At 42.9% G+C, this 26,035-nt stretch overlaps 1 protein-coding gene across 1 annotated transcript; it reads right to left on the reverse strand.

Annotated features, from left to right (window-relative positions):
• Positions 1 to 1,584: 1,584 nt before the first annotated feature.
• Positions 1,585 to 21,866, reverse strand: ZBTB11 (zinc finger and BTB domain containing 11). Its single transcript, XM_086617208.1, is given in 12 exon segments — positions 1,585 to 4,861; positions 6,222 to 6,397; positions 6,885 to 7,043; positions 9,457 to 9,574; positions 10,618 to 10,762; positions 11,493 to 11,729; positions 12,235 to 12,414; positions 14,807 to 14,854; positions 14,856 to 15,622; positions 16,796 to 17,027; positions 17,683 to 17,918; positions 21,519 to 21,866. Coding segments are annotated over 12 exon segments (3,141 nt in total). The 5' UTR covers positions 21,829 to 21,866; the 3' UTR covers positions 1,585 to 4,328.
• Positions 21,867 to 26,035: the final 4,169 nt, after the last annotated feature.

Genomic DNA, 26,035 nt, shown 5'->3' on the forward strand with positions numbered 1-26,035 from the left:
ATAATGACATTATAATGAGCAAAGTTCAGTTTCAGGACACAATTTCACCATCACTGCTGAGGCAGCAGCTGCGATCCATCTTCCTTGATGGCAACTATGTGGTTATCTTCACCAGGCACTCTTTATCCCTGATAACAGGGACGAGCCACGGTACCTCCATACCACTCCCCATTTCAAGGGTATTGCACAGGCCTTATTCGTTCCAAGTGCGTTCTTTTCCTGGGAGCAGCAACTGTGTCTCATCTCAGAGCTGCTCTGATATTACAGCTTATGTTGAGATAGAAGCTGAACTTTGGGGGACAGTATTATCCCATTCCCCCCCACTTTCAGTTATTTTCCTACAGCTCACAGAACAGCCAGCAAGCTTAAATGCTCCTAGCTTTGCCCTAGGAATAAGGATAAACCACAAAAAGTAATCAGCCTTTCTGCAGCATCAATGTTAAAGTTGCTGTAACAGCAATTGGAAAGGCACAGGCTGGGAGGCAGCTGTTAGAGCTCATCCTGCAGTCAGGAGAGTGATGCTGGAAGACAATTTTCTGGTCACTCAAAGTCAGGAGAAACACCATCTGAGGCCAGCTGGAATGGTTACACTGGATACGGGGGAGGCGGGGCAGATGCCTCATCCACCACGAGGTCCAGCAGCCAAAGGGATTTCAGTATAAACACACGCTGTGTTTTGTTCGTTATCCTTATGTCTTGTCGAGCCATGTTCTGAACACAATTTAGGAGGGCAGCAGGTTTCCTTTCCTCATACAAGCTAGTTTTTTGAGCCTTAAGCAAAAATTAGAAAGTAGGTGTTATTGGATGTCTTGGTTTAGCCCAGCTGGCAACTAAATGCCACACAGCTGCTCGCTCACCCCCAGGGAAAGGGGAAGCGAATTAAAGGGGAAAAGGGAAAGAGACTTGTGGGTTGAGATAAGAACAATTTAATACTACTACTGTATGAACATATATGCATATGTGTAATGATTACACTGTGCATCACTTGTTTGTATATATTGTTATCGCTCACCACTCGGTGACCAAGACCCGTCCTGTCTTGGACAAAACAATCCTGAAACAGGTAAGTCCCGACACCGCAATCCCGGATGAGCGAGAGGCCGGAAAAGAGAGCGAGACAGAGAGAGCACTCAGAATCTTAGAGTCCCGAAAGTGCCAAGGCCCTTCTTTCCGGCTGACCCTCACTTTTATACTGGGCATGACGCTGCATGATATGGAATACTAGTTGCCCAGTTTGGCCCTCGGTCCCAAGTCTAAGTACAAATCACAAGGAGAGTCGTGGACCCACTGTCCTGGTCATGCTCCCCCTTATCCTGTTGTGCTCCTGCACACTGTCAAGAACACGGCAGCTGAAAAGTCCTTGAGGCCTCGGTGCCAACTACAACCATCAGTGCGCTGTCAGCGTTCTTCTCAGAGCAAGTCTCAGACTAGAAGCAAAACATGGAGCTCTTCTGGCTGCTGAAAAGAAGAACTAACTCTGTCCCAGCTGAAACCAGGATACTAGAACTATTCAGACCAGACACCTATCTGGAAGGTTGAATACGGAAGAGGAATAAATAATTCCGTAACATTTTCTTTTTCCCCCTGAAAAAAAAGGCTGCTTGAAAAACTAATTCATGGCAAAGCTCAGTTTATTTAATGACAGAAAAACCTGTAACTTTATACATCTAACACTAAATAAAAACAGCAGAATGTACAGATCAAATTAATTATGTACAGGAAATCATTAGTAGTACTTTATAGATGGACACTTCTCATGAACTTTATTTTAATTAAAAAAAAATCGAATTAAATAATATACACTGCATATTTGCAGTCTGACTTCAGAGAGATTGCAGAAGGGTAGTGAACATCTTAAATTAAGAGCTGAAGTCTGAAGAAAAACATACGGCAACTTCCCGCCTCTGGGAACAGCAAAGCTAAGAGTGACACTCCCTACTTACCTCCTGCCCTTCTGGAAAGCTAAGGCACAGTACGGCAGGAAAGGGGTGCTGCAACATTCAGCTTTGATGTTCCTGGCTGAGGCTGGCTTAGGAAACAACTCCCTGTGATTTTGGTTTTTAAGTGGCCGGCCATCAAGTCAGGTACAGCGTTTTTACAGTGGGTAACGAGGCTGCGAAATTCAGATTCACTTCTGTCTCTTCCATAGGTTGGTAAATAAATAAACGCACCAAAGATGAAACTAAGGTGCTGGTAATATTCTTTTTGTAAGGTAACACACTAAATATACAAATAATGTTCTAGCACTATTTACAGCTATTTTTTCTTGAACGTTTCCTCACTTTAGTAATACATAATTATTTGTAAGATACAAACATTGAAGTCAATTTTAAAGTTTACCAGCGTTCTTTTAAATCGTTTTCCACCATAATGGCAGTATTATCACTTTAAGCAGAATGGCTATCTCCAGATTCTTGACCATACAAAAATTCAAGAGTTACAGCTAGCAGTATTTTTTTTTTTTTTTTAAAGAAAAGAACATAGTTGTAAAGGGCTGCAGGATGTGTAACCAGCTACATTACTTCTCTGCAGGAAGACCTTGACCTTTGCAATAGTCATCTACAGATTAATTCGGATCCAAGGCAGGAACTCAAACTACGTATTGCTTAAAAAATTTTCAACAACGGCTTATCTACATGCTTGCAAAATATGAAAAGAACAGTCCATTCTGTAGCTGAGTAGACAGTCAAATAGTAAAATAAGATGAAAAGGGAAAAATACTAATCAAACGAGGTGGTTACTTTGTCACAGATTTTGCTTTAATTGTGCTCAGTGGACCAGCTTCACAGGCAGCGCAGAGCCCGACCCATGTAACTTTATTTGGGAAGTTGACCCTGCAATATTACAGGCATCTAGCTGCTCTCAAAGTTGGAAAACGTTTGATAATGCTATAGACTGAGAACAATTTAAAGAAATCAGTTCTGATTGTTCATGCGCACATTTGCTTACCTCGGCAGACATGTTTCTTGCTTAAAAAAAAAACCTCAAACAAGTAACAATGAAAGAACCCACACCTTGCACAGATTAAGTTGAGCACCGTTCGTGGCATTAAAGCAGAGACATCTCAAGTTGGGCTAAGCATGGCTGTGGTTCATACTTACTCGCAGGAAAACCTCGTGAGAAGTTTTCCATCTATGTGGTTTAACGCCAGGAATTAGCTTGCCCTAGAAGTGTTTTCTTACAGGAGCAGTAATAAGGTCTTCTGAAGACTCCAGTATTTTGGGAACAATTTAATTTTTACCCCATACTAAGATTTTCATAGTTCTCTATCCTGATATTGCTATGTGTCCCATTTGGGAATTAGCAGGGCTTCTCCTTTCAACACAAGACGAGATCGGACCGTAACTAGCTGGACTTCTTCGATGTGCTGATAACCCCAAAGAAGTGTGCGATTCGACTCTCTCCGTTTGAGAGTTTCTACATCAAACATAATGCAAAATTAGAAACATCTATCACCCCGTGGCCTGTTTTTGATACATACACCACCGCAGGCGATAGCTCCCTTGGCGCAACCACACCACTAAGCTGAGCGCGGCCGTGCTCGGAGGCTGAAGCGTAAGCTCCTCGCTTACAGACAAAGAGCAGTTCACTTCTCTAGGTAGTCTCCCTGCCGTGGGCCTTCCTCGGGTCAGCTTAAATTCACAATCCGTCTCAGAGAACCACTTCCTCGGACTTCAGCAGACCCCCGCCCGTTATCCGTAACACATTTTACAGCCTTCTGCTGAACCTTGGCCTGGCCACCTACCGACCTGGAATTTAGATAAGTTCTTCAAAACTGGGATTCACTAACTGATGATGATGTCTCTACCCAAAGAAAAAAGCCTGATTTTCTCTTTGTTGCACGAAGCGTTCTACCGTCCCCTTGCCTTGGGGAGTAAACAGACAGAATGCAATACAGGTAATTTACTCACAAACTTGATGAAATGCACAGAAAAACTGAAGTAGAAAAATGCTACTGATAGCTGTGCATTTCTAGTTTTTAGTGCAGCCTCTTTGTATTTTTTCTTCTTTTTCAGTTTGTTTTTTTTTTTTTTTAGAACTTACAATACAATACTTACTCCATGACACAATAAATATTATTCTCCCAACTTTTTTTTTTTTTTTAAACAGTTATGGCCAGTGCAGAAATCTTTGCCTTTGAAGCCTTAGCCCACGCCGAAGCATCTTAACTTTTTCCCTATAATGCACGGTGCAGTATTTCGGCACCGAGACATTGAGTACTGGGGATTAACTGTTGGAAAACAGGCATCACTGTAAGCCTCAGACACCCAGTTAAATACTTAACTCTCACAGATGAGAAGACCTCGCCCTTCTTGCTCTCTCACATACTATATCGACTCTGTCTTTGCAACATGGGCCACTTCTACTTCTACAGTTTCAATGGCCTGTGTTACTTCAGCCATTTTCTGTCCTTGCTGTTGCGCCAAGACATAATTTACCACCTGCATGATGCTTTGGTCAGAAAGAGTAGAGACTGATGTACATTCCTCAGTAGCTGCAACTGCTTCGAGGGCTTCAAGCGTCTCTCCTGTCACTACCACAGTCTCAATCTCACCATCGCCAACGCTAATCCCGGTTTCTTGTTCCTGCACATCTGCGGCTAAAATGCTGATGGCATGCTCCACCTGTGTCCCCTGGTTGTGAAACTGAAGAGTATCTTTTTCCAGCATAATTTTGCAGGGCACGTAGTCCCTATGAAACTTGGTCATGTGCTTCCGCAGCGTCCGGGCATCTATGTAAGCTTCATTGCACACTGGACAGACGTACGGTCGTTCTCCGGTATGTGTCCTCACGTGACGCTTCAACGAACGCGCGTCGGCCCAGGCTACTCCGCAAGTCAGACATTCAAACGGCTTCACACCTGTTCTCAAAGGGAACGCAAGGAAAAGGCGACCGTCAGCACTCACAAATAGGCATGGGGGATAACGAGGAGTGACAGCGAGAGCACTACTGGAAAACAACAAAAGAAATACTACAGCTTTTGCTATATAAGAAAGAGATCTCATGTACCATTTCTGTACTACAACATAATGCAAGCATAATACATTCCACGGTAAGATTTTCCACAAGTGCTCTGCCCAATCTAACATTTTACATTTAAAATATTTTTCTTTTCAAAATTCCTGTTCGTGCAGTTTCTCCCCTGTTTGAAGTACATATCGCTTAATAAAATTCTAATCATTTCTTTGCTGGTGATGCCTTTCTGAAACCATGTTTTACTTAACAGAATTCATCACTTACAATTCTAGTCACGCTTCGTTTCTGTAAATCTTACTATACACCTCTCATCACTCAGCGCTTACTCTAGTTAGCTTATCGTGCCATCTACAGCTTTTTCCCTCCTCCTCCACACCACATATGTTCAAATACTGCACCTGATCTCTGTATAATCTTATTCTCCCTTACAACGTCTGAGTTCTGTGGTCTGTAGTATCTAATGAGGTGTGTCGTTGGCAACAAACATTATTTCAATACTGGGTTTTCCAGTTACTGCAGATTTAGGCTAAGTACCTATTACAGGACACTTTCACTGTTGAGAAACAAACACAAAATCTCTGTTTCAATAGTTAAACAGCTCTTAGGTTTACTCATAATAGCCCTGTAAAAGCTTCAAAAAAGTGGTTTCTGCCCCAAGATAGGAGTATATGCAGACTTCCAGCACAGCCGGAACAATCAAATACTCAGAAATCACTATTATACTTCACATCTAACATAAAAATGCACATGCTTTTTTTTTTTTAATTATAAAGCATTTTCATATTTTCCCCAAACATCATATACTTTACTGCTTGTTATAAATCAAGAAGTTGACCAATTTCCAACAGTGGTCCTTTTTTTAAACTCAGGCCAATCACTCTCCTGTTTGAAGGACATTTTGTGAACCGTGTGCACCTTTCAAACCGGAGAATGTTTTTCTACATCCAATTCTTTGGTAGATACACATCTTTTAACCACTTCTGAAATAGTTCCTCTTCCAAGGACAAGTTGTTGCTGTCCCTGTGTGTGACTCCAGTTATAGGAAGATCCTAACAGCCACTTCTGGGAATCACTGGGAGCAAGTTTAACAAACCAGGACTAACGTAAAACTAACTGGAGAATCTGTAAGAGCTTCTATGCGTCTTGCAACACAGGACATGCACAGAGTAAAAGAAACAATTACCTCTTTCTCTATAATGTTTTTAGGGGTTGAGGGATGTCACGACTACTTGTTTTCTACATACCTTCATGATTGTTCATGTGTCTCCTATACTCCCGGAGTTGTGTGAATTTTCTTCCACAATGCTCACAAACTCGTTCCAGATTTTGTTTTGCTCTTCCTTTTTTACCATGTGTGGCTTTCTTTACGTGTCTTCTGTACAAAGCTTTCTCATAGAATTCTTTACCACATATATTACACCTAAAATGTATTAAGTGAGAAATCTATTGAAACCATTATTCTGTGCTTATGTTATGCTTTTTAAACCAAAATGCACTTTAATTACAGTAGCCAAAGTTTAATGGGAACATTGTCTCATATGAGAAGCAGTTCCATAATCAGAAATAATATTGTTGGACTGAGCTACATTTTCTCTTATTCACAGCCACAGATCTTGCACTTACATTCTAGAGAAGCGAGATCACATACAAAGCGTTTCTAACTTGCTCAATTGTATTTATCCTCTTACAACTTCACATGTATTAGTTCCAGGATTGTGCCAGCAGGTTAACAGTTGGACCACACCACTTGAAGTCACCCTTCTGTTCCCAAGTACTCAAGATCCCAGTCAACATCAATCAATCTGTACTTTAACAGTGGACTAGGCAGTTCCTCATTGACTGGCCGTGGATCTGCATAACCTCATATTGATTAGTGCGTTTCAGTAGTTAAATGAATTTTCTCTTACCTATAAGGGTCTGTGACAGAATGAGACTTTACATGAGAATACCAGTCTTTCTTCCAACTGTAACATTTTCCACAGAACTGGCACTGAAATGGCTTCACACCTAAATGTTTATTCATATGCTGCCGAAGATCTCGAGCTTCATAGAAACTCTTTTCACACCTGTAACAGTAAAGGTTTTAGCATCCCACATAAGAAACATCTTGGTGATCCTGATTTCAAAGGCACTGGAAACCTCCTCATTAATGGCAACTGAAGACTCTGAGAAGACACCACCTATTGTGTGATTGATATCTACATAAAGCACAATCCTTTTCCAAACTAGGGAAACTTAAAACGAACAGCAGCTTGTCTGAAAGTCTGGAATATAACTTGAACACCTCTGAAACAGTTTTGTCTGTTACGGGTAACTATATTCTGTCATTTTTATGGGGAATAATCAAAGGCAAACTGACCAGAAGACGTCAGAGATTTGTATTATATCATATGAACTTTTGAGGATAGTAACAGCTGTTTCTTCCCCTAACCGGAGACAATTAATTACTGATACAGAGACAACCAGGATTCGTTGTTTGTAATGCTCAAATGTATTTTTTTGGAATTTAAAAAACAAATTCAGAATCCTACAAGAAAGCATCTGAAGGTATTAATACTCATTCTTTAGTTTGCTGTTTGTATACATCTAAACTCAGGCAAATTCCTAGTTCTCCTTCATTTATACCTTGCCATCGTATGACTATATAAAATTACAAATCACTAGCTCCTCTTGGTATGAAAACTACAGAGGTCAATCCAATCAAAGACATGCCTTCTCCCTTTGAAAGAAATTCTGCTCTTCAGACACCTTTGCCTGATTATCTGCATCTCTTCCTTGTGTAACATCCTATACTTGTATGACTCAAGAAAGGACAGAGGAAAGAAAAGGGGAAAAAAAAAAAAAAAGTGACGGTCCCTGAGCCACCCACCCAACCTCCTTCTCGGACGGAAAAACTGACAGCTCCAGGTCCAATGGGCCTCTCAGGGATCCTGGGTTTGCAGATCCATATCAAAAAGCATCAGAAAGAAACCTGAGGGTCTTGAATGGGGTTGGTACTTGGTGCTCCCCCATCAAGGATTGCATATGTGGAAAAGCCACTGGACAAGAAAAAAAAACTCAAGTAGTCACCTCCACCCCCTCTGACACTCCCACGCACTACTGCAATGTAACTAAATACCTACTTCGATGGAAATCTTCATGAACATTTTAGGAAAATAACTTACATTAAGCTTTGTTCAACTGGGCCAGAAGCTCAAACTCAGGCCTGGCAGGGAGATTTACATACTAAGCCACCGAACTAGAAAACTGAAGTCCGGTTACTGCTTAGTGAAGCTCTCTAAACCCTGTGTGACAACATGAATTATATTCTTAGCAGAGATCTTCACTGTAGAAGAAACAAGGACTGTGTCTGTTTTGAAGGAGTTGGGGAATCAAAATATCTTCTCTGTCAAAATGATCTTTTTTCATCCATGACTATACTGCCTTGAGTAAAAAAAAAATTATTTTTAAAACATATTTCTCCTTCAAAACCAAAATTGCCTTCCCTAGTATGTTTCATTAAATAGTCCCATTCCTGTTGTGGACTCTGTTAGCTGTATCCTTTTTATTTCTAAGATGGGTATTTTTAGCATTACAAATCACTAAATAAAAACATTGTTGCAAGAACTAAAGTGACTTTTCAGCAGTTAGAAAACATTATTTTTGCTAGTACACAGCAGCACTACCACAGATACTTTAAACAACACTTTAGATTAAAGCCTTCATTAAAACCATGAGTTGCTACAGGCAGTCATATAAATTGTGCAATTCCTCTTAATACCTGAGAGTTTTCCAACGACCTAACTGACAGTTTGGAAACTAAGCACCATTTGTGCTTTTGCAGGTCACTTGAAAGGTTCTCCTATAGTCTGCTTGATCGTGGAAAACGTATCCATGTTTTGCCAACAAACTAGGAGGCACATGCTTTCCAGTTACAGAGTTTCTGCTAAACTAAAGTCTATAATGCAAAGGTATTTAAGTGGTCACATAAGTTTTATAATCAAGTTAACTGCAACAGTCAGTGAGTCTTAATTTACGATGTTCCTGCAGAGCTGTTTGCCGAACGCAGTGCGTACTGCAGTGCACACAAGTACACTACATTGCAGACTGTATAGGAAGTTTTTAAATTAAATTGAAATCAACTACAACAGTAAAAGAGGGCAAGAAGGCCCTTCACCTCTGACAAGCTTACCACTCTTCTATCTGTCCTACCAGGGAGCTTTAAAACCACACAGCTACTGATTACAGCTACATGTGCAAACACACCCATCAGAAAACTACTGTATGAAACTAGAGCTATGTCACAGTTAAAAAGCAAGCTTTTGCTCTCCAATGCATGTATTAACAAAAGTGCATTTACTTTTATGCTTTAAAAGTCTTATTCCAGGCCGGTGAACAGTTTTACACTACAACGAGGAGCTGCTTTTAATCTTTAAAATTACTAGGATCATTAATATTAAGAAAAAAAGCCCACCAAAAATCCCCCACCAACCAACTTACTGAGTACACTGATATCCACGAACTTCAGGCTTTGGCTGGTGTTTCTTTATGTGTTTACTGAGTCCCGATGCCCTGTGGAAAGATTTTCCACAGATGGAGCAAAGATACTTGGACTCTCCTGACAAAAACAAAACAAAACATGTTACAAAGCCAGGCCTCCACATCTCTGGAGTGTTTTGCAAAAGTGGTTTTTTCTTCTCATATATTTTATTTTAATCAGAGCAGTGCTACAAAAAGAAGTTGGTTTAATTACAGACTGAATCTTAAAGTGTGTTTTGTATGTGCCAATGTAATAATACAAAGAGGGGGAAGTAGGAACTCTAAATTACTTTATTGCTGTTTTTAAACACAGGTACAACAATTAGTCATGAAAAGCCAACAGCCTAACAAATTGCCCTCTTATGTGGAAAAAAAAACCCACACTTGTCTGTGTTCATATAATACAAACTTCTTCAGCAATGCAGCATCACTTATGGATGACTTACATCTTGAATTTGTGGAACAACACCTTAAAATCAAAGTTTTCTGCTACAATTCATCAATTTAGGAGTGCTGCGTACTAGCATAAATTCCATGATTTCTGGAACAAATTGCCTTACCAAAAACAGTCTCTTGCTTTCAGTTCTACTCACCTTGGCAAACAAGAAACAGACAATTTCTACACATTACAATTTTAAAACTCTGCTTGTATTAAATCATTACATTGTCATCTTTCACAAGATACCAGGTTTTACAGAATCTCAGTATTAGTGCAGCAAGTCTTGTAAAACACATACGGTTAACTTAACATGTTCTCCTCCAAAAGGATAGGCTGGAAGTGCAAGTGCTCCAGAACGTTCCAGCCTGTTGCCTATCTTTGTTGAATTTTCATGATACAGGCATAAAAACGTACATAAAAACATAGGAACAAACTAGCTGTGATCCCCTGTTTTTGTACAGAAGATAGTCATAATAACATTAAGCTAAGGTAAAATAAGCCCAGAAAACACGTGTAAAATGACTGCTCACTTCTACTTCAACTGCCCAACCAGTGCAAGAAAAAGGAGAAGCTCCTGTTTGTTTTTTTTAAACAGTTCCTTTGACACTGAAGAACAACGTTAAAGTTCAGCAGTTCATACAACAGCCAACCAAAGTAAAAGGATCCTCCTTCTCATAACTTACCTGTATGAATGCTCATGTGTTCCTGGAGACTTCTTTTTGTGACAAAAGACTTTTCACACAATTCACACTTGAACTGTTTCTGTACTTCATGGAGAGCTAAGTGCATTTTTAATCCATGCTTATATGTAAACGTCTTTCCACAAACCTAAAAAAAATCCATATCCGGTGGAACAGGACAAATAAAACTCATTATGTAATAGGTGTTTAACTTCAAACACAACAAAACCTCCTGCCTTTCTTAGGAACCAGGATGGCCAAGCCTGTGATTTTGCACCAGTGGCAGAACTGGTCTGTTAAAAATGAATCACAGAATCATAGAATGGTTTGGGTTGGAAGGGACCTTAAAGGTCATCTAGTTCCAACCCCCCTGCCCCAGGCAGGGACACTCTCCACTACACCAGGTTGCCCAAAGCCTCATCCAACCTGGCCGTGGACACTTCCAAGGATGAGGCATCCACAACTTCTCGGGGCAACCTGTTCCAAGTGCCTCACCACCCTCTGAGTGAAAAATTTCTTCCTTATATCTAATCTACATCTCCCCTCTTTCAGTTTAAATCCATTGCCCCTTGTCCTAGCGCTACAGGCCCTTGTAAAAAGTCCCTCTCCAGCTTTCTTGTAGGGCCCCTTCAGGTATTAGAAGACTGCTCTAAGACCACGACATTCTTCTAGACACAGGAATATGAACTTTCATGACTGAACTTCATTCTAGTTTTCTCAGTCTTGGACTACAAGAATTTTCATCAGGAATGTTACAGTAGTTTTCCCCATTCTGAAGTGACCTAAATTAACCTAAATTTTAGGACAGAGCATCAATACTAAAATATCAAGACAACATTACTAATTTGATTACAGAGTAAAAGGACTTTTCTCTTTACCTTGCATGCATGTGGCTTTACACCTGTGTGTTTCAGCATATGTATTCTGAGAGAATAGAGCTTAGGTAGAGTTCTCCCACATATATCACATCTAAATTCCCGTTTAGTTCTCCCTTTCACTGAAGACACGCCTGTCTCTTCTACACTAGCAGATGTAGTGCTCACTTCAGTCTTCCGAGTGTGCCGGACAAGATGGGCTCGCAGGGAGGCACCGTACTGGAATTCTTTTTTACATAACTGGGAAAGAAAATATTACAACTTTACTTTGCATTTAATACTCTAAAATTATTTCACAAAAAGGTAAGCAGAGGCTTTAAGCATAGTAATATGATTAGCTAGGTCTATAACTTGATTCCAATAGATATTTTATTTCAAGTTAATTAACAGTTTTAAATTTTTAATGTTATGGCTACTGACAGACCCACTGATCACTTCCCAATGAGGATAACTTCCAGGCTAATCTAAACATAGTTGTGAATTTGCTGGTAAAATTAAAAGTAAAGCCTACACCAGCACTGTCTTAAGCAGCAATCGCATTCCCATGTCACATGGTGCTGTCGGGCCATGTGGCTGCACCACATTTTACCCCACCCCATCCAGATCAGGACTGCATCCACCTCTGAAACCCATAAGGAAAATAAATAAACATATGAAAAGAGCCAAGGAGAATAATTACTAATGTCATTTCTGAATGAACTTTCAGAAAGAGAAAGGTTTACAGACAAAAAAAACTTCAACTTACTGGGCATTTATAATCTTTAGATCTTTCGTGCTTCAGTGTATGCATTATAAGTGCATAGCGCCGCTGGAACACCATTCCACACTCAGTGCATTTGTGCTGAGCTTCTGCTTCGTTATTTTCTGTCGTATCTCTTTTGGGCTGTTTCATTTTTTTCCCTCTTTGTACCAGTTTCATGGCAACCTAAGTTGTAAAAACATAACCCTTGAATGAACTCTACTACACTGTATTTTATATTTCTTCTGCAAGTTAGTCCTAAAAGCCGATGTTTCGGTGTGTTACTGTAATACCACCTAGTTTTACTCAGTTTACTTAGCACCTAGAAAGTTATCTCCTTTCAGTTCACTGCAAAACTACAGACCTCATGGTGGGTGAAAAAAATGGTCTTGTTTTAACACCAGAAACTGATTATAATTATAGGCAATGACTTACCAGTTCAGAGACAACTCAACCCTGCGTAACTGGCTAAGTGAGAGCTAAGAGATAGTTACAGAGGAACCACAAAGTACTGCCAGTCACAATTTCTATCAAATGATTCCAACCCTTTCCTAAACACCAACTTCCCTTTTCAGGATTTACATCTGCTTTACTACAGAAGTCACCAGATTAAAAAAAAAAAAAAAGCCTAATTAATATTTACCAGCCAGCAAAAACTGAGTTATTAATAACCTGTTAAAAAAAACACAGCATTTAAGCAAAGTTCTTTTTGGTTAAGAGCATTCTGGCTTTACTAGTGGGTTTTTTTTGTTAGGCCCTAATGTTTTTTGTTAGGCAGTATTGGCAGTGCTACCTGGAGCTGACAATCTCATTTCCCTTTGTAGAAACTTGCTGTCAAATTCTTTAAAAGCCAAATTGTAAGCAATCAGATTGAAGTTTCCTGTACCAGATATCTCCCCTTCAGGTTTCTGAGAATACGGCGAGGGGAAACAGTACAACGTACCCCCATTTCTTCTTCCTCTTCTCTCAACCAGTGAGGTATCTAACAGTTTTTGAAACATGCTAGCCCTTTCACGTCTCTCAAAAACAAACTGAAACTCAACACAGGGACAACATTCAAATTTCTTGTAAAATTTTGCTGTTGCTCTTAAAACTTTCGCAAACTAGGCTAAATTGTGAAGCCACAAAAATAATTTTGTTCAGTAGATGATTAATAAGAGCTTGGAAAACAATCCATTCCTATAAAGCACACTTCATCCCAACATCTCCATGTCAACTGCAATTACTATAATTCAAAAGTCAGCAGCATTTTTCCTGAAAACTCTCTTTCCTGTTACTCTTCCAGCACCAAAACTGGGAACTCAGGAAGGAGTGTTTCCTTCCCAATGCTTATACAATATCCAGTTCCACGGGGAGGAGTTGAGGGATGCATGAGATAAAAACACTAAAACCTATGAAATGAGTTAGGAAAGCGGAAACCTAATGCTGAATCCCATTCTGAGCAGTTTACCTAAACCTATTTATTTTTTCCTATAGATGGTCACTGTCTGTAAAGCTCATCTGTCAAGGGGACAGATTTAAAAACTGCAAAATAAGTTAACAGGAGCAGTTCCTGAAGGTAGAGATTCCCCCTTCCAAAAGGGAACAAAAACTTGCCATTCTCCAACCACCATAAATAGGTTGCTCAAACATTTTGATTGTGCTAGTTTTAACATCTGGTCTTAAGTTGTCCATCTGTAAAAGGAGACTAACGCTACAATTTCTATCTACAAGGGCACTGTAATGGTAACAAATTATCCCTCTGCATGTGGGACTGGTGGCTTTAGTACACAAACATCTCACAGACACCTCTGGAAATTAACAGTTCTTCATAAGATTTAGCCTAGGTGGAATGAGTAAGGGAAAGTGTACTCTATCACAAAAACAAATTTAACATCATCTATCCATAGGCACTAAAAAAGGAAAGGCTCCTGAAGGCGAAAAAGAAGACTGTTTCATTAAAAAAAAAATAAAATTGAAACTACAAGTTCAATTCCTAAACATTTAATATGTCTCAGTGTGTGAGTTTTATTACCAGCGCTCTCTGAACCTTTTTATTTTTCCTTTCTGAACTGACCCCAGTCTGAAGGTAGCAGCACTGCATTATTGTGATTTATGGCTATGTCTTAAGACCTACATAGGACATCAAATTTTTCATCCCCAATGCTGTTTTCAAGTCTTAACAACTGTAGGGTCTCACTTCTCTAACAGATAAATACATTTGTCTATGACTGACACACACACATGCTAGTTAAGAATTAAATTTCCAGATCATTAATAATTTTAGGGAGAAAATACACCTTCTGTCCAACCATAAGAAGCTGTGAGGAGATGCTGAAGCTGGGCTAAGGTCACTGAGCATTCTAAAGACCTTCAACATGGAAGGAATTTTGATGCCAATGGTTTATTTTTGGTTTGTATTTTATTTTTTTTTCCACAACTGTCACATCTTAGAATTTACTTTGGCTTGCAGTAATGTTAATCGCTTAAAATAGAAAAACATTTGCCAGACAGTGCGTGGGATAAGGAAACGACCTTTTCAGATTGGTCTCGAAACACTGGACGATTACGACAACAGGCCTAAAGACATGTAGAATACCTGTTGTATTGCAGATTTAGGATTTGTCTTTCTATTTTGCAGTTTTTTTTTCAATTCCTTTATGCAATCTGATATAACCCCCTTCACTAACAGAACGCTGGCGAAGCTTGCTTTTGTAAGTATCATCTTGGCTGGAAACTAGGCTTTCCAGCTGTGAAACTGAAATGCTCTGTTCTTCACTTTGCCCATCATGACTTTGCTTGAGTGCTTCTGAGGAGTCTTCAGAAGCCGTGTCCACGTTTGCTTTACCGCTTTCATTTCCATCTGCCCCAATTTCTGCTTGACTTTGTGTGTCCATGGCTTCCACAGCTGATGCCTCAGTCTTTATGAGAGACACAGTGCTATTTGAAATGCTCTCCAGCAGCTGGATCTTGACATAATTTTCAGTTGTTTCACATGGCTCCACAGGCTTCGAAAGACCATCTGGAGCAGCCTCCGCAGGCTTGGGGGGCAGAAGGTCAGGCTGGGGTGCTGCTGGCTCCTCTGGCTCAGCAGAGGAAGGAGCTCCGTTCACAGCTACTGGTGCCTGATCAGCTGCGAGCTCAGGTTGCCCAGTGCCAGCCGCAGGCTGCGCCTGAACTTCCATCTGCTCTGCTACAGTTTGTGTTGACTCTACTGTTTGAATATCTCCCTTCTGGTACACTGTAATTTGTTTCTCTTCCATCTGTTTGTGCACATTTTCACAGATTTCGAGCACTTCTGACATGAAGAGATGTCGGGCAAGCATGGCCACTTCTGCCATACTACAGAAGTCAAAAGTTAATTCTGAGGTATAAGCAAATTCCAACAGAGGTAGGAAACTGGATTTGCAGAACCCTACCAGGAATAAAACAAGATATTAGAGCAAACACTGACAACCCCGAATTACACCAAAATATCCCATGATGGATAAAACAGTTCACCTTTGATATAGTTAAGTTTGCAATTTAGAGTGAAACACATTTGCAAGTGACATTGAAGCTCCTCCACTGGGACTCAAGTAATTGCCATTTACACAAAAGTGTCCTCCTTGTGTATTTTCTATGTGAAAATCAGCTCGTACAACTTTGCCAATAAGTAAGTAAAACTGAGATATTTTCACAATAAAATTCTCTAGAAGAATGTTTCAAGATGCTGGGAGAGCCACAGTATTTTTGAAGCAGATTAACCCTAACTTAACCAAAGACTTTCTGGACCTGCTACATTCAGTAAGTAGTCAGGACTCAAGTAACAACTACTGTGGCAGAAAAATAAGACAAGAAAGTAGCTAATGAAAAAAATAAAGGTATGGATATATAGATAGAAATGCTTAAAAATAAGGATTGGGTATAATTTTCCACAATTCTGTAAATCACCATCAAATATGTAATTTGAGGGACCTTCTGGACCATCATACTAGAAATCTATTGTTCAAGCATTTCTATTGTTCATGTAGAGACAGACACAGGAAACTAATCAGAAAGCAATGCAGAAGGCATATGTTCTGTACAATATTCTTCATCACTACAAAGCTACTTTTAAAATATCTATTTAAGGATCATCTCCTATCTTTAATGTTCCAGAAGATCTGAGAAATAAGCAGAAACACGTATAATAGTGTTTTACAGACATAAGAAACAATTTAGTATTTGTTCAGCAAAACAGCTCTCTGAGAAGCTAGTCAACACCCTCTCTTGATGTATTCAAGCATTTGATTGTGTTCCTTTTTTAATGTTTGTGACTAATACAAGGAGAAAACACATCTAAGCGAGGTAAAAATCAATCAAAAGCTTCTCAGAAATTTTACGATGAAACCTCATAGTCCATTCAATATGGAAGACCAGATTACGCAAAACCAGAGTGATCACTTTAGCATTAAAACCCACACAAACCACTTTTACATTAAAACAGAGAAAAAAGCAAGAGAAAATATTTGGTTGCATTGAACACCTCAAAAAAGACTGAATCAAATATTGAACAACCTTACGTAGGATATTATGATTTCTAACTTTGAAACCCACAGCAATTCACCTGACAGATCCACTACAGCTTCATGACTAGTGACAGCTCCCTTTTCAATGAAGAGCTCTCGGAAGTACTCGCTGTTGGCTGCCAAGACGGATTTGTGAGCTTTGTACTCCTCTCCTTCAATCAGCAGAGTCACATCACAGAACTGATTGGAAAGCCTCTGCTGATTCAGTTGGTTTAAGACTGACAGACAATGTTTGGAAGATGACTGCTTCACAAGGCCCTTACTGTCAACCTGTCATAAACAACATTATGAGAACTTAATTACATTTAGACCGTGCCTTTTTAACCGTTCACACTGAAACACAGAAAAGGATTATTCTCTGCAACCGTACAATCAGTTCAAGCCTGTATAATATACAGCATAACTTTACTATTGTTTTATTTCTTTAAATGCGTCAAGCCTCACCCTCCCTCCAAACACAGTTAAGAGATAACTGGAAAAACAGGAAGACATGGGTATTCAAAGAATTCTTTGATCATATTTTTTTCAATGCTACAGTCTGAAACAGTTTCTAGATTCAAAAGTCTTTAGGTGCGTATGAGACCCCAGCAGTTATCCTCAAGAATTTTATATATATAAATATAGCATCATTTATTAAGGGACAGATACTGATTCCATGAGAATCTTGTATGTGATGCTTTACTACTACTTTTGCCACTCGTTTTCCCTTGGGTCCTATGCACAGAAATAGGAGTTGGAGTGATTTTTACTTTCCAAAGATGACGTACTATAATTAATTTCCCCATTTCCACATATTCACTATCTTTGGCAAAATTTATGTCGTCTTATTATTGCAAGATTATCACAACAATGGAAAATAAGCATGTGACTAAGAACGCATTAACAAATGTCTCAAACACATTCAGACGTAAACAATGGTACTTACAAATACAAGCTCGTGCTTCGCTATTGGCTTCTTCTTCACGGGCTTTGGGGATGCAGCTGGGATTGCTGCCGTATTATTCAATTCCTCATCTGCTTCATTACTGTCTTCATGAGATTTTGTATCCAGTCCTAGTTCCTCCAGCATTTCAGAAGGATCTGACAGAGATCTAGAGCGATCTAGCTTTTCCTGGCACTTGCTGCATTCTTTAATGTAATCTTTAACCTGCTTAAGAATACCTAAGAAAAATTGATGGAGCTTAATTAGGCTTCTAATCTTCATTCAGTTTACCTTAAACACGTAATTAAACATGTAGGTGATTAGCAAAACAATATTACACACTTACTGAGAAAAATTAAGTCAATCACCTACACTTTCCTTCTCTGACTTCTTTTTACCAGTTCTGCTTCTCTCACACTATTGTACGATATAGTATGTCACTACTGTAATCCATCCTTACTTTGAAATAGAACATTGGGAACATCACTGTATCAAGCAGATCCTCCTAGAAAGATCTTTAAGGCTAGTGTCATGGTTTGATGTGGAGGGGGTGGGGGTTCTGGTGGCAGGAGAGGGGCTTTGCTCCCTGTGACCTCCCTGGTTTTGGAACCAGGACAGACTTGGTTCTGGCCACCAGATCAGACTGCCATCCCCCTCGGGGTTGAGTCAATAGGGCGCCTCTGCGAATTACCCTACTTAAGCCAGGACAAAGGAACCGGAAAAGGTGCTTTGCCCAGGAGAGAAGGGAGGAGGGCACTGCTCCCGCTCCCTGGCTCCCAGCCGGGCAGCTGCCTGCGTCGGGCCGGCACCGCCCACGGAGAATGGCGGCGGCGGAGCCAGCTGAGGAACTCGGGGGCGCCCCACTCCTGGGGTGCCCACTGGGCTGAGTTCACCCGGAGAGGAATGAGATCTGAGAGAAACAGCTGCATTGACACCAGGTCAGTGAGGATGGAGCGGGAGGAGGTGTGCCGGAGCCGAGTTTCCCCTGCAGCTGATGGTGAGATGGCAGGCGGCCCCCCTGCAGCCAGGACGGCCTCGGTGGAGTAGAGACCCACTTGCAGCCCGTGGAGAGAAGATGCCTGAGCCTGAGGATGGTCGTGTTGGGGTGCACGACAAGGCAGAGAGGCATCTGGAGTCTGCGTGACGACCCACGCCAGAGCGAGTGGCAACAACTCCCTAAGTATCCAAGACTGTGGTAAAGCCCACACTGGGGCAATCTGTGGGGAAGGATTGCTTCCTGTGGGCTGGACTCACGTTGGAGAAGTTTGTGGATTTTTTTCCCGTGGGTAGGGGATCCACTGGAGCAGGGGAGAAGGGTGTAAGGACTCCTCCTCCTTTAAGAAAGAAGCAGCAGTAACAGCACGGAATGAACTGATCTGCACCCCCCAGTCCCTGCCCCCTGCGCTGCTGGGGGGAGGAGGTAGAGCTGGGAGGAAAAGGAAAAAGGGCGGGGGGGGGGAAGGTGTCGGTTTTAAGATCTGGCTTTGTTTCTTTCTATCCTCTCAAGTAACCGGTTTTATTTCCCTTTGTCCTTTTAAGTAACTGTCAATAAATTGCTTTGCTTTTAAGAAAGCCAAGTCTGTTTTGCCCAGGACCATGGTTGGTGCGTGCTCCCTCTGTTCTTGTCTCATCCCTCAGTCTCTTTATTATAATTTTCTCCTCTCTACTTTACTGGAGGAGAGACTGTGTGAGTTTTAGTTGCTGGATCAGCCTAAAACCACGACAGCTAGAAAAAATATTTGTAGTTACACATTCATCCTAAGAATCCCAAGACAATGAAAGCTGTAACCTGATTCTGCATTTAGCCCACACAAGTGGATCTCAGCTTGTCCCTACTGAAGGGGACAAGAACTGGAAGGCTCACCTAAGGGCTTTTGCAAAATCGGGACCAACAGTATTATACGCAATGACGCTGACATGTATTATTAACATTGATTTAAATCAACTGCTTATGATTCTGAAATGTAAAGAAATTAATTTCCCACAATTACTTTAACCGGTGTAACTAAATAATTTTAGATACTCAACACTTCCTAAACTCAGGTCCTCTTCTAGGTACCAAGGCATTTTTGGTGTATAGCTTTAAACTCAAATTCATTTTCTTCACTAGGACAATAAAAAAAAGCATACATAAACCCAGCTATGTCTCTATAGTTCAAAATCTGGCACAACTCAAAAACTTGGCTAACACAGAGTTAGACTTGCACTGCTCACACCTTTTCAGAGCATGAGATGCACTATGATTACACACATCTCTCTTAAGGATCAGGAAAACACAGCCTTCAGGCAATCCAAGACATTCACGCCCATTCCAAACATTTTTATGTTTCCTTGATTTCATCTGAAACCTCGGTTAGTTCTCAGGACAGGTTTCTGGTCTTCAGATCCCACATCTAACACCCCCTCTGGCCACTGGACCACACTCCAGACCATTGCTTCCCAGTTACAAAGTAGACACACACAACAGACTGGCACCTGTATCAGGACAATGACTGAGTCAAAGCTGCCATCCACCAGCAGCAGAAGAGTATTATAAAGGCAGGGGAAACCAATGTTTTCAAGGGGATGCAGATAAGAAATCAAACGCTTGAACTGAAACCAGGGCATGAATTTTAATGTTCTCAGTGCCAGAGAAATAAGAGAATGCATGTTGTGCAAATAAAGGTAACCAATAAGATCAAAAGATGCAGCATATAGAATGCCCTTTTCTGACAAACTGAAGATATACCGAGGTCCAGTAAGCAAGTTTCCAGCACAGGATGACAGCAGACACTAGAACAGTCCAATACTGGGCAGACAATGAGAATGCAGATAAAGGCAAGACCACCATCATCCAGAGTGGATATATCAACTTTGAGACACCACATTCTTTTTCACATCAAAGATGTTCAAGTCAATGGGATCTGGACTGGAAGGATGGGCTGTAGCTAGAGAAAAAAGCCTCCAAATTCTGATAGGGAAAGCTAAAGCTGAAATGACAGGAGTGCTGACTGATGGACCAAAAAAGCAGAACAAGAGAAGCAGTACAAACAGAAGCTGGGCCCTATGCAACTAAAAAGCGGGATATTTGTTTAATGGATACATAAGACTACAAGCAGAACATCAAATCCAAAGGGAACACAAATGCCATGTCATTGGCTCAGCTGAAAGAAGGCCACAATCAAGAATTACTGCTATTCATACATTACCATTTCTAACAGCTATGGCATCACTCAGGGCCCAACTGACAACTAGTCTGGTCTTTTCAGCTTCTCATTGGTAGAAAGAGACAACTATGAGTGCAAGGCCTAGGAACTGTCACTGGCAGCTCCACTATTTAAGCGTGAACACCATCCACAGCCTAGTCAGAAAAGGTGCGATGAACTGGGTCAACAGGGAATGGATGATCGCCTGACACACAGCCTACAAGTTGAGAAACTGCCACGCCAAGCAAACTGTATGCCATGCTTGGATAGGGACGGTCGGGCTCTGTGTTTCCATATGTTCAAAATACCGAGCAAGAAGCCGCAGGACGATTCCCTGACCGAGGTGTAACTGACGCGCACCGCGAGGTCTGCCCGGCAAGGGGCGACCCGCCGTGGGGAAGGGGCGACCCGCCGTGGGGAAGGGGCGACCCGCCGTGGGGAAGGGGCGACCCGCCGTGGGGAAGGGGCGACCCGCCGTCGCAGCCTACGGACCCCGCGCTTTGAGACGGAATGTTTAACGGCACCAGCCGGCCAGGAAGCGGCAGTCCCCTCCCGCTTTCTCCAGGGAGGGTTCGCAGCCATCCCCCGCGCCGCAGGGACTGTGACGCGGCCCCGCCGGGCTGGGGCCGGACCCCGCTCCCCGCGCCCGCTCACCTCTCCACCAGTACTTCTGCGAGAGCCCCTGCCAGGTCTGCAGGCGGGTGCGGTGGGCGCCGTCGGGCGCCAGGTGGGCGGCGCGGATGAGGCGGGCGCGGCGCTCGGCCTGCAGCACCACCTCGAGCTCGGCGAAGCGCTGCTGGTCGCGCTGCCGCCGCTGGTAGTAGAGGGTGCCGCCGCGCACCACGTAGCAGGCGGCCGCCTTACGGATCTTCCGCTTGACGTTGCCCTCCGTGCCCGGCGCGTAGGGCTGCCGCTCGTTGGTCAGGTAGCGCAGGATGGCCAGGTAGCTCTCCTCGCTCGACATGGCGCGGCAGGCGGAGGGCGGCAGCGGGAGGACGAGGACAAGGAGGACGCGGGAGCTGAAGGGGCGGCCTCCGCGCGGGACGGGGCTCGCCCGGGGCAGTCACACGCGGCGGGCCGGGGGAGAAGAGGCGCCCCGGCCTTCACCGGGAGGTCCGCGGAGCCGCCTCCCGGGGCAGGGAGAGCATGCGCTGCCGAGGGAAAGAGGACGGCGGCCTCCCGCGCCTCCGCCGGCCCCTCGCCCAGGCGCGGGGGACGCAGAGAGCGCGGCCCGCAGGCGGCGGGTCCGGCGGGAGCCAGGCCCGGGGGGGAACTGGAGTTTCGCGGCCAGCGGCGGCGGGTGGGAGGGAGAAGCTCGGGCAGCAGCAGCAACGGAAAGACAAAATGGCTGCTGCACAAGAGGAAGTGACGTCGGAGGCCCGCGCCCTCAGGAGGGGCGGGGGAGGGGCGCGTGCGCAGGGGAGGCGCAGCTCGTGGAGGGGAGCAAGGCCGCCATCTCGAAACCGGGCAAAGGGGAGGTCGGGCGGGAGGCGGCCATCTTAGAGCCGGGCAATGCCTGTGAGGACGGGCACGGCCGTGACGGTGGGAGCAGGGGACGCTCCCAAATAAATACCTTCGTAACCTCAGCTCCGAAACGGGCAGCCTGCGCTTCAGAACTGCCTCGGGAGTAGGAGCTATGGGCAAACTGCAAGTGTGGTTTCATGTCGCAGTGGGAGCATACCTGTGAGTTGCACAGCAACGGGCACAGGTTAGAACACAGGGAATTCTAGTTATACATAAGGATTTTTTAATCCGTGGTGGTGGCCGAATAGTGGAACAGGTTGCCCTAGGAGGTTGTAGAACGCCTGCCTTTGGAGTTGTTCAAGACTCAGCTGAGCAACCTGATCCGAAGGGACATGCTTTGAGGAGGGGGCCGGACTGGATGTCCTCTGCAGGTCCTTTCCAACCTAAATTATTCGGTGCGTCTATGAAAAACTTAAGTATTCAATTTTGTGTGATAAATATTTGACAGAGGATCAATTACATTGCACTGGGTAAATACAGGGACTTTAATTTATTAATTTCTGCGTTAATTCAGAGGGCTGGGGCACCTCTGCTGTGAAGACAGGCTGAGAGAGTTGGGGCTCTTCAGCCTGGACAAGAGAAGGCTCCGGGGGATCTTACGTCGTTGCCCACTGAGTAGGAGGCAAGTAAGCCTATCGTTCCTACCTAATGAGGGGGCAACTGCTGCTCCTTACAGCTCGTTGGACGGGATTTGAAGTGCTTCACCTTATCAAGGAGTTATGGTGGCTTCTCAGAGGAGGAGACATGCCCATGACAGGGAGGTTGGATTAGATGATCTCTAAGGTCCCTTCCAGCCTGTGCCATTCTATGATCTTACTGCAGCCTTCCAGTACCTAAAGGAGGCCTACAGGAAAGCTGGAGAGGGACTTTTTACAAGGGCATGTAGTGATAGGACAAGGGGCAATGGCTTTAAACTGAAAGAGGATAGCTTTCGATTAGATCTAAGGAAGAAATTTTTCACTCTGAGGGTGGTGAGGCACTGGAACAGGTTGCCCAGAGAAGTTGTGGATGCCCCATCCCTGGAAGTGTGTGTTCAAGGCCAGGTGGGATGGGGCTTTGAGCAACCTGGTGTAGTGGAGGGTTTCCCTGCCCATGGCAGGGGAGTTGGAACTAGATGATCTTTGAGGTCCCTTCCAACCCAAACCATTCTACGATTCTATAATTGTATCTGTTTGAGCTGAATAATGTGCGCTTACAGCAGGTTAATGCCCTGCTCTAAGCAGCCTGCCTCACTTGCTCGAGGCATAGCCTAAGAGAGGAGTAACCTGATGAGCTGTTATTCTTTACTCTGTCTCACTTATCAGTCAGAACTCATGAGTAAACAGGAAGGAAGAGTAACTTTAACACATTTCTGTGCCCCTCTGCAGTAACAGCAGGCAGCCGAAGCCTGCAAACTTCAAAACATTAACAAATACTGACTTACTAATTAGTCATATCTGACAATCAATTCCTATATATCATTAATGGTGTTTCAAGGAGATTTTTTTTTGTAAAAGCTCATCTTCACTTTTAGCTTTTTAGCTGAAAACTTTCTGAAGCTTGCATGCAGTGTTATCAGATGCTTTGTACAAGACACCGCTAGGATCAGGATTTTATAGTTGTCACTAGCACAGGTCACTTTCAGTAGTGTTTTCAGCCTTCAGTTTTAAATGATTAAAAATTCCTTTCCCAATAACAAGCAGTTTTACCTCCCCTCTTTCCGCCTCCAGTTCCTGGCTTCTTCACTTTCAAGTGTGTTAACCAGTTTAAGCTCCTTCAATTTAATTCTAAACGAGTAGCTCCTATGATTTTTTTTTTAACTGCAGAAAGTGTAATTGTTCAGAAGATAATGGTGCAAATTCCACTAATGTAATCAAGCTAGGCATATTTTAAATGGGTTGCAACCTTCATCCAGACCCATATCTATTTTATTAATAAACCCCAAACAAAGTATGATATAACACATAACCCAAATTGCCCATTACAGCCATTGTGTTTTTGAAGCCCGAAAGAACTACAGGAAGCAAAACTAGGAGAAGACAGCCGCTTCTTTGACTAGCATAGTAAGGTAACAAAGCAAGCCCTCAAATCATTAAGTTGTGGCATAAATTGGGAAGTATCTGATCCAGAAAAGAGCGGTTCATTTTCTCCTGTGCTTCTAGTACATCAGAAGACACTGCTTTGCCAAGGCTGTTACTGTCCATCAAAACTAGAGCAAAGCCTGGGCACTCTGTCTACACAGTGCAATTACTGAAGTAGGCAAATACTTCACATGAGGAATTTAACAAATGGCCACTCCCTCTAAAGGCGGGAGGGTGGGGAATTACTAAGGAAACCCGTCTGTGTCCTGGAAGTTAAATAGGAACCTAAACGGGCCTAAAGAAAATGTATACCATCAGCTGCATCTGAAGCTCATTCAAGCCATGACCAGTGTTGCAAGTGCTGCTAATTAGATCGTAATTGCAGAATGGTCATACTGGCTGTCCTGGTTTCAGCTGGGACAGAGTTATCTCTTCTTTTTAGCAGCCAGAAGAGTTCTGTGTTTTGGTTGTAGTCTGAGAGTTGCTCTAAGAATGCTGACAGTGCACTGATGTCTATAGTTGGCACTGAGGCCTCAAGGACTTTTCAGCTTCCCGTGTTCTTGCCAGTGTGCAGGAGCACAACAGGATTGGGAGGAGCATGGCCAGGACAGAGGGTTCATGACTCTCCTTATGATTTGTGTTTAGGCTTAGGATTGAGGGCTAAATCGGCCAAGGGAGTGTTCCATATCATGTGTCATGCCCAGTATAAAAGTGAGGGACAGCCGGAAAGAAGGGCCTTGGCTCTTCCAGGACTCTCACAGTGCTCTCTCTTGTCTCGCTCCCTGTTTTTCAGACCTCTCACTTGTCCGGGATTGCGGTGTTGGGACTTACCTATCTCAGGAGAACAGATTTAGATTAGATCTTAGGAAGAAATTCTTCAGTACAAGGGTGGCAAGACTTTGGAATAAATTGCCCAGAGAAGTTGTGGATGCCCCCTCCCTGGAGGTGTTCAAGGCCAGGTTGGACAAAGCCTTGAGTACCCTGAGCTAGTTTAGAGGCATCCCTGCCCATGAGAAGGAGGTTGGATTAGATGATCTTTAAGGTCTCTTCCAGCCTATGCCATTCTATGATCTGTTTTGGGATCATTAGCTTGGGACGAGATGGGCCTTGGCCAAGGAGTGGTGAGCAATTACACTGTACATTACTCATTTGTATATATTCATCATTGTACATATATGCATATCTTCATATAGTAATAGTAGTATCAAATTGTTCTTATCTCAACTCACGTGTCTCTTTCCCGTTTCTCCTTTAATTCCCTTCCTCATCCCGGGGGGTGAGGAAGGGTGAGCAAGCGGCTGTGTGGAGTTCATTGCCGGAGCGGCCTAAACCATGACACTGGCTCAAGAAACTCATTTAGCTTAGAGAATGAGTGCAAGGCCGGACCTTCACAGCCATCCTTTTCCGGACAACAGCTTCCAGCAATCCATGGTTTTATTACTTCCTGACCCAGGAGTTCCATCTGAACCTTTGCATTTGTCAGCCATGTGGGTCCGTGAAACCACCCATTCCCTTTTTTCAACCTGTTTCTCCTTTTATCCTCTACATCGTCTTGCTACATGCATTCCACAACACAGGAAGTGCATG

The sequence above is a fragment of the Tauraco erythrolophus genome, chromosome 1 (assembly GCF_009769465.1).
Source record: "Tauraco erythrolophus isolate bTauEry1 chromosome 1, bTauEry1.pri, whole genome shotgun sequence".
Lineage (NCBI taxonomy): Eukaryota > Metazoa > Chordata > Aves > Musophagiformes > Musophagidae > Tauraco > Tauraco erythrolophus.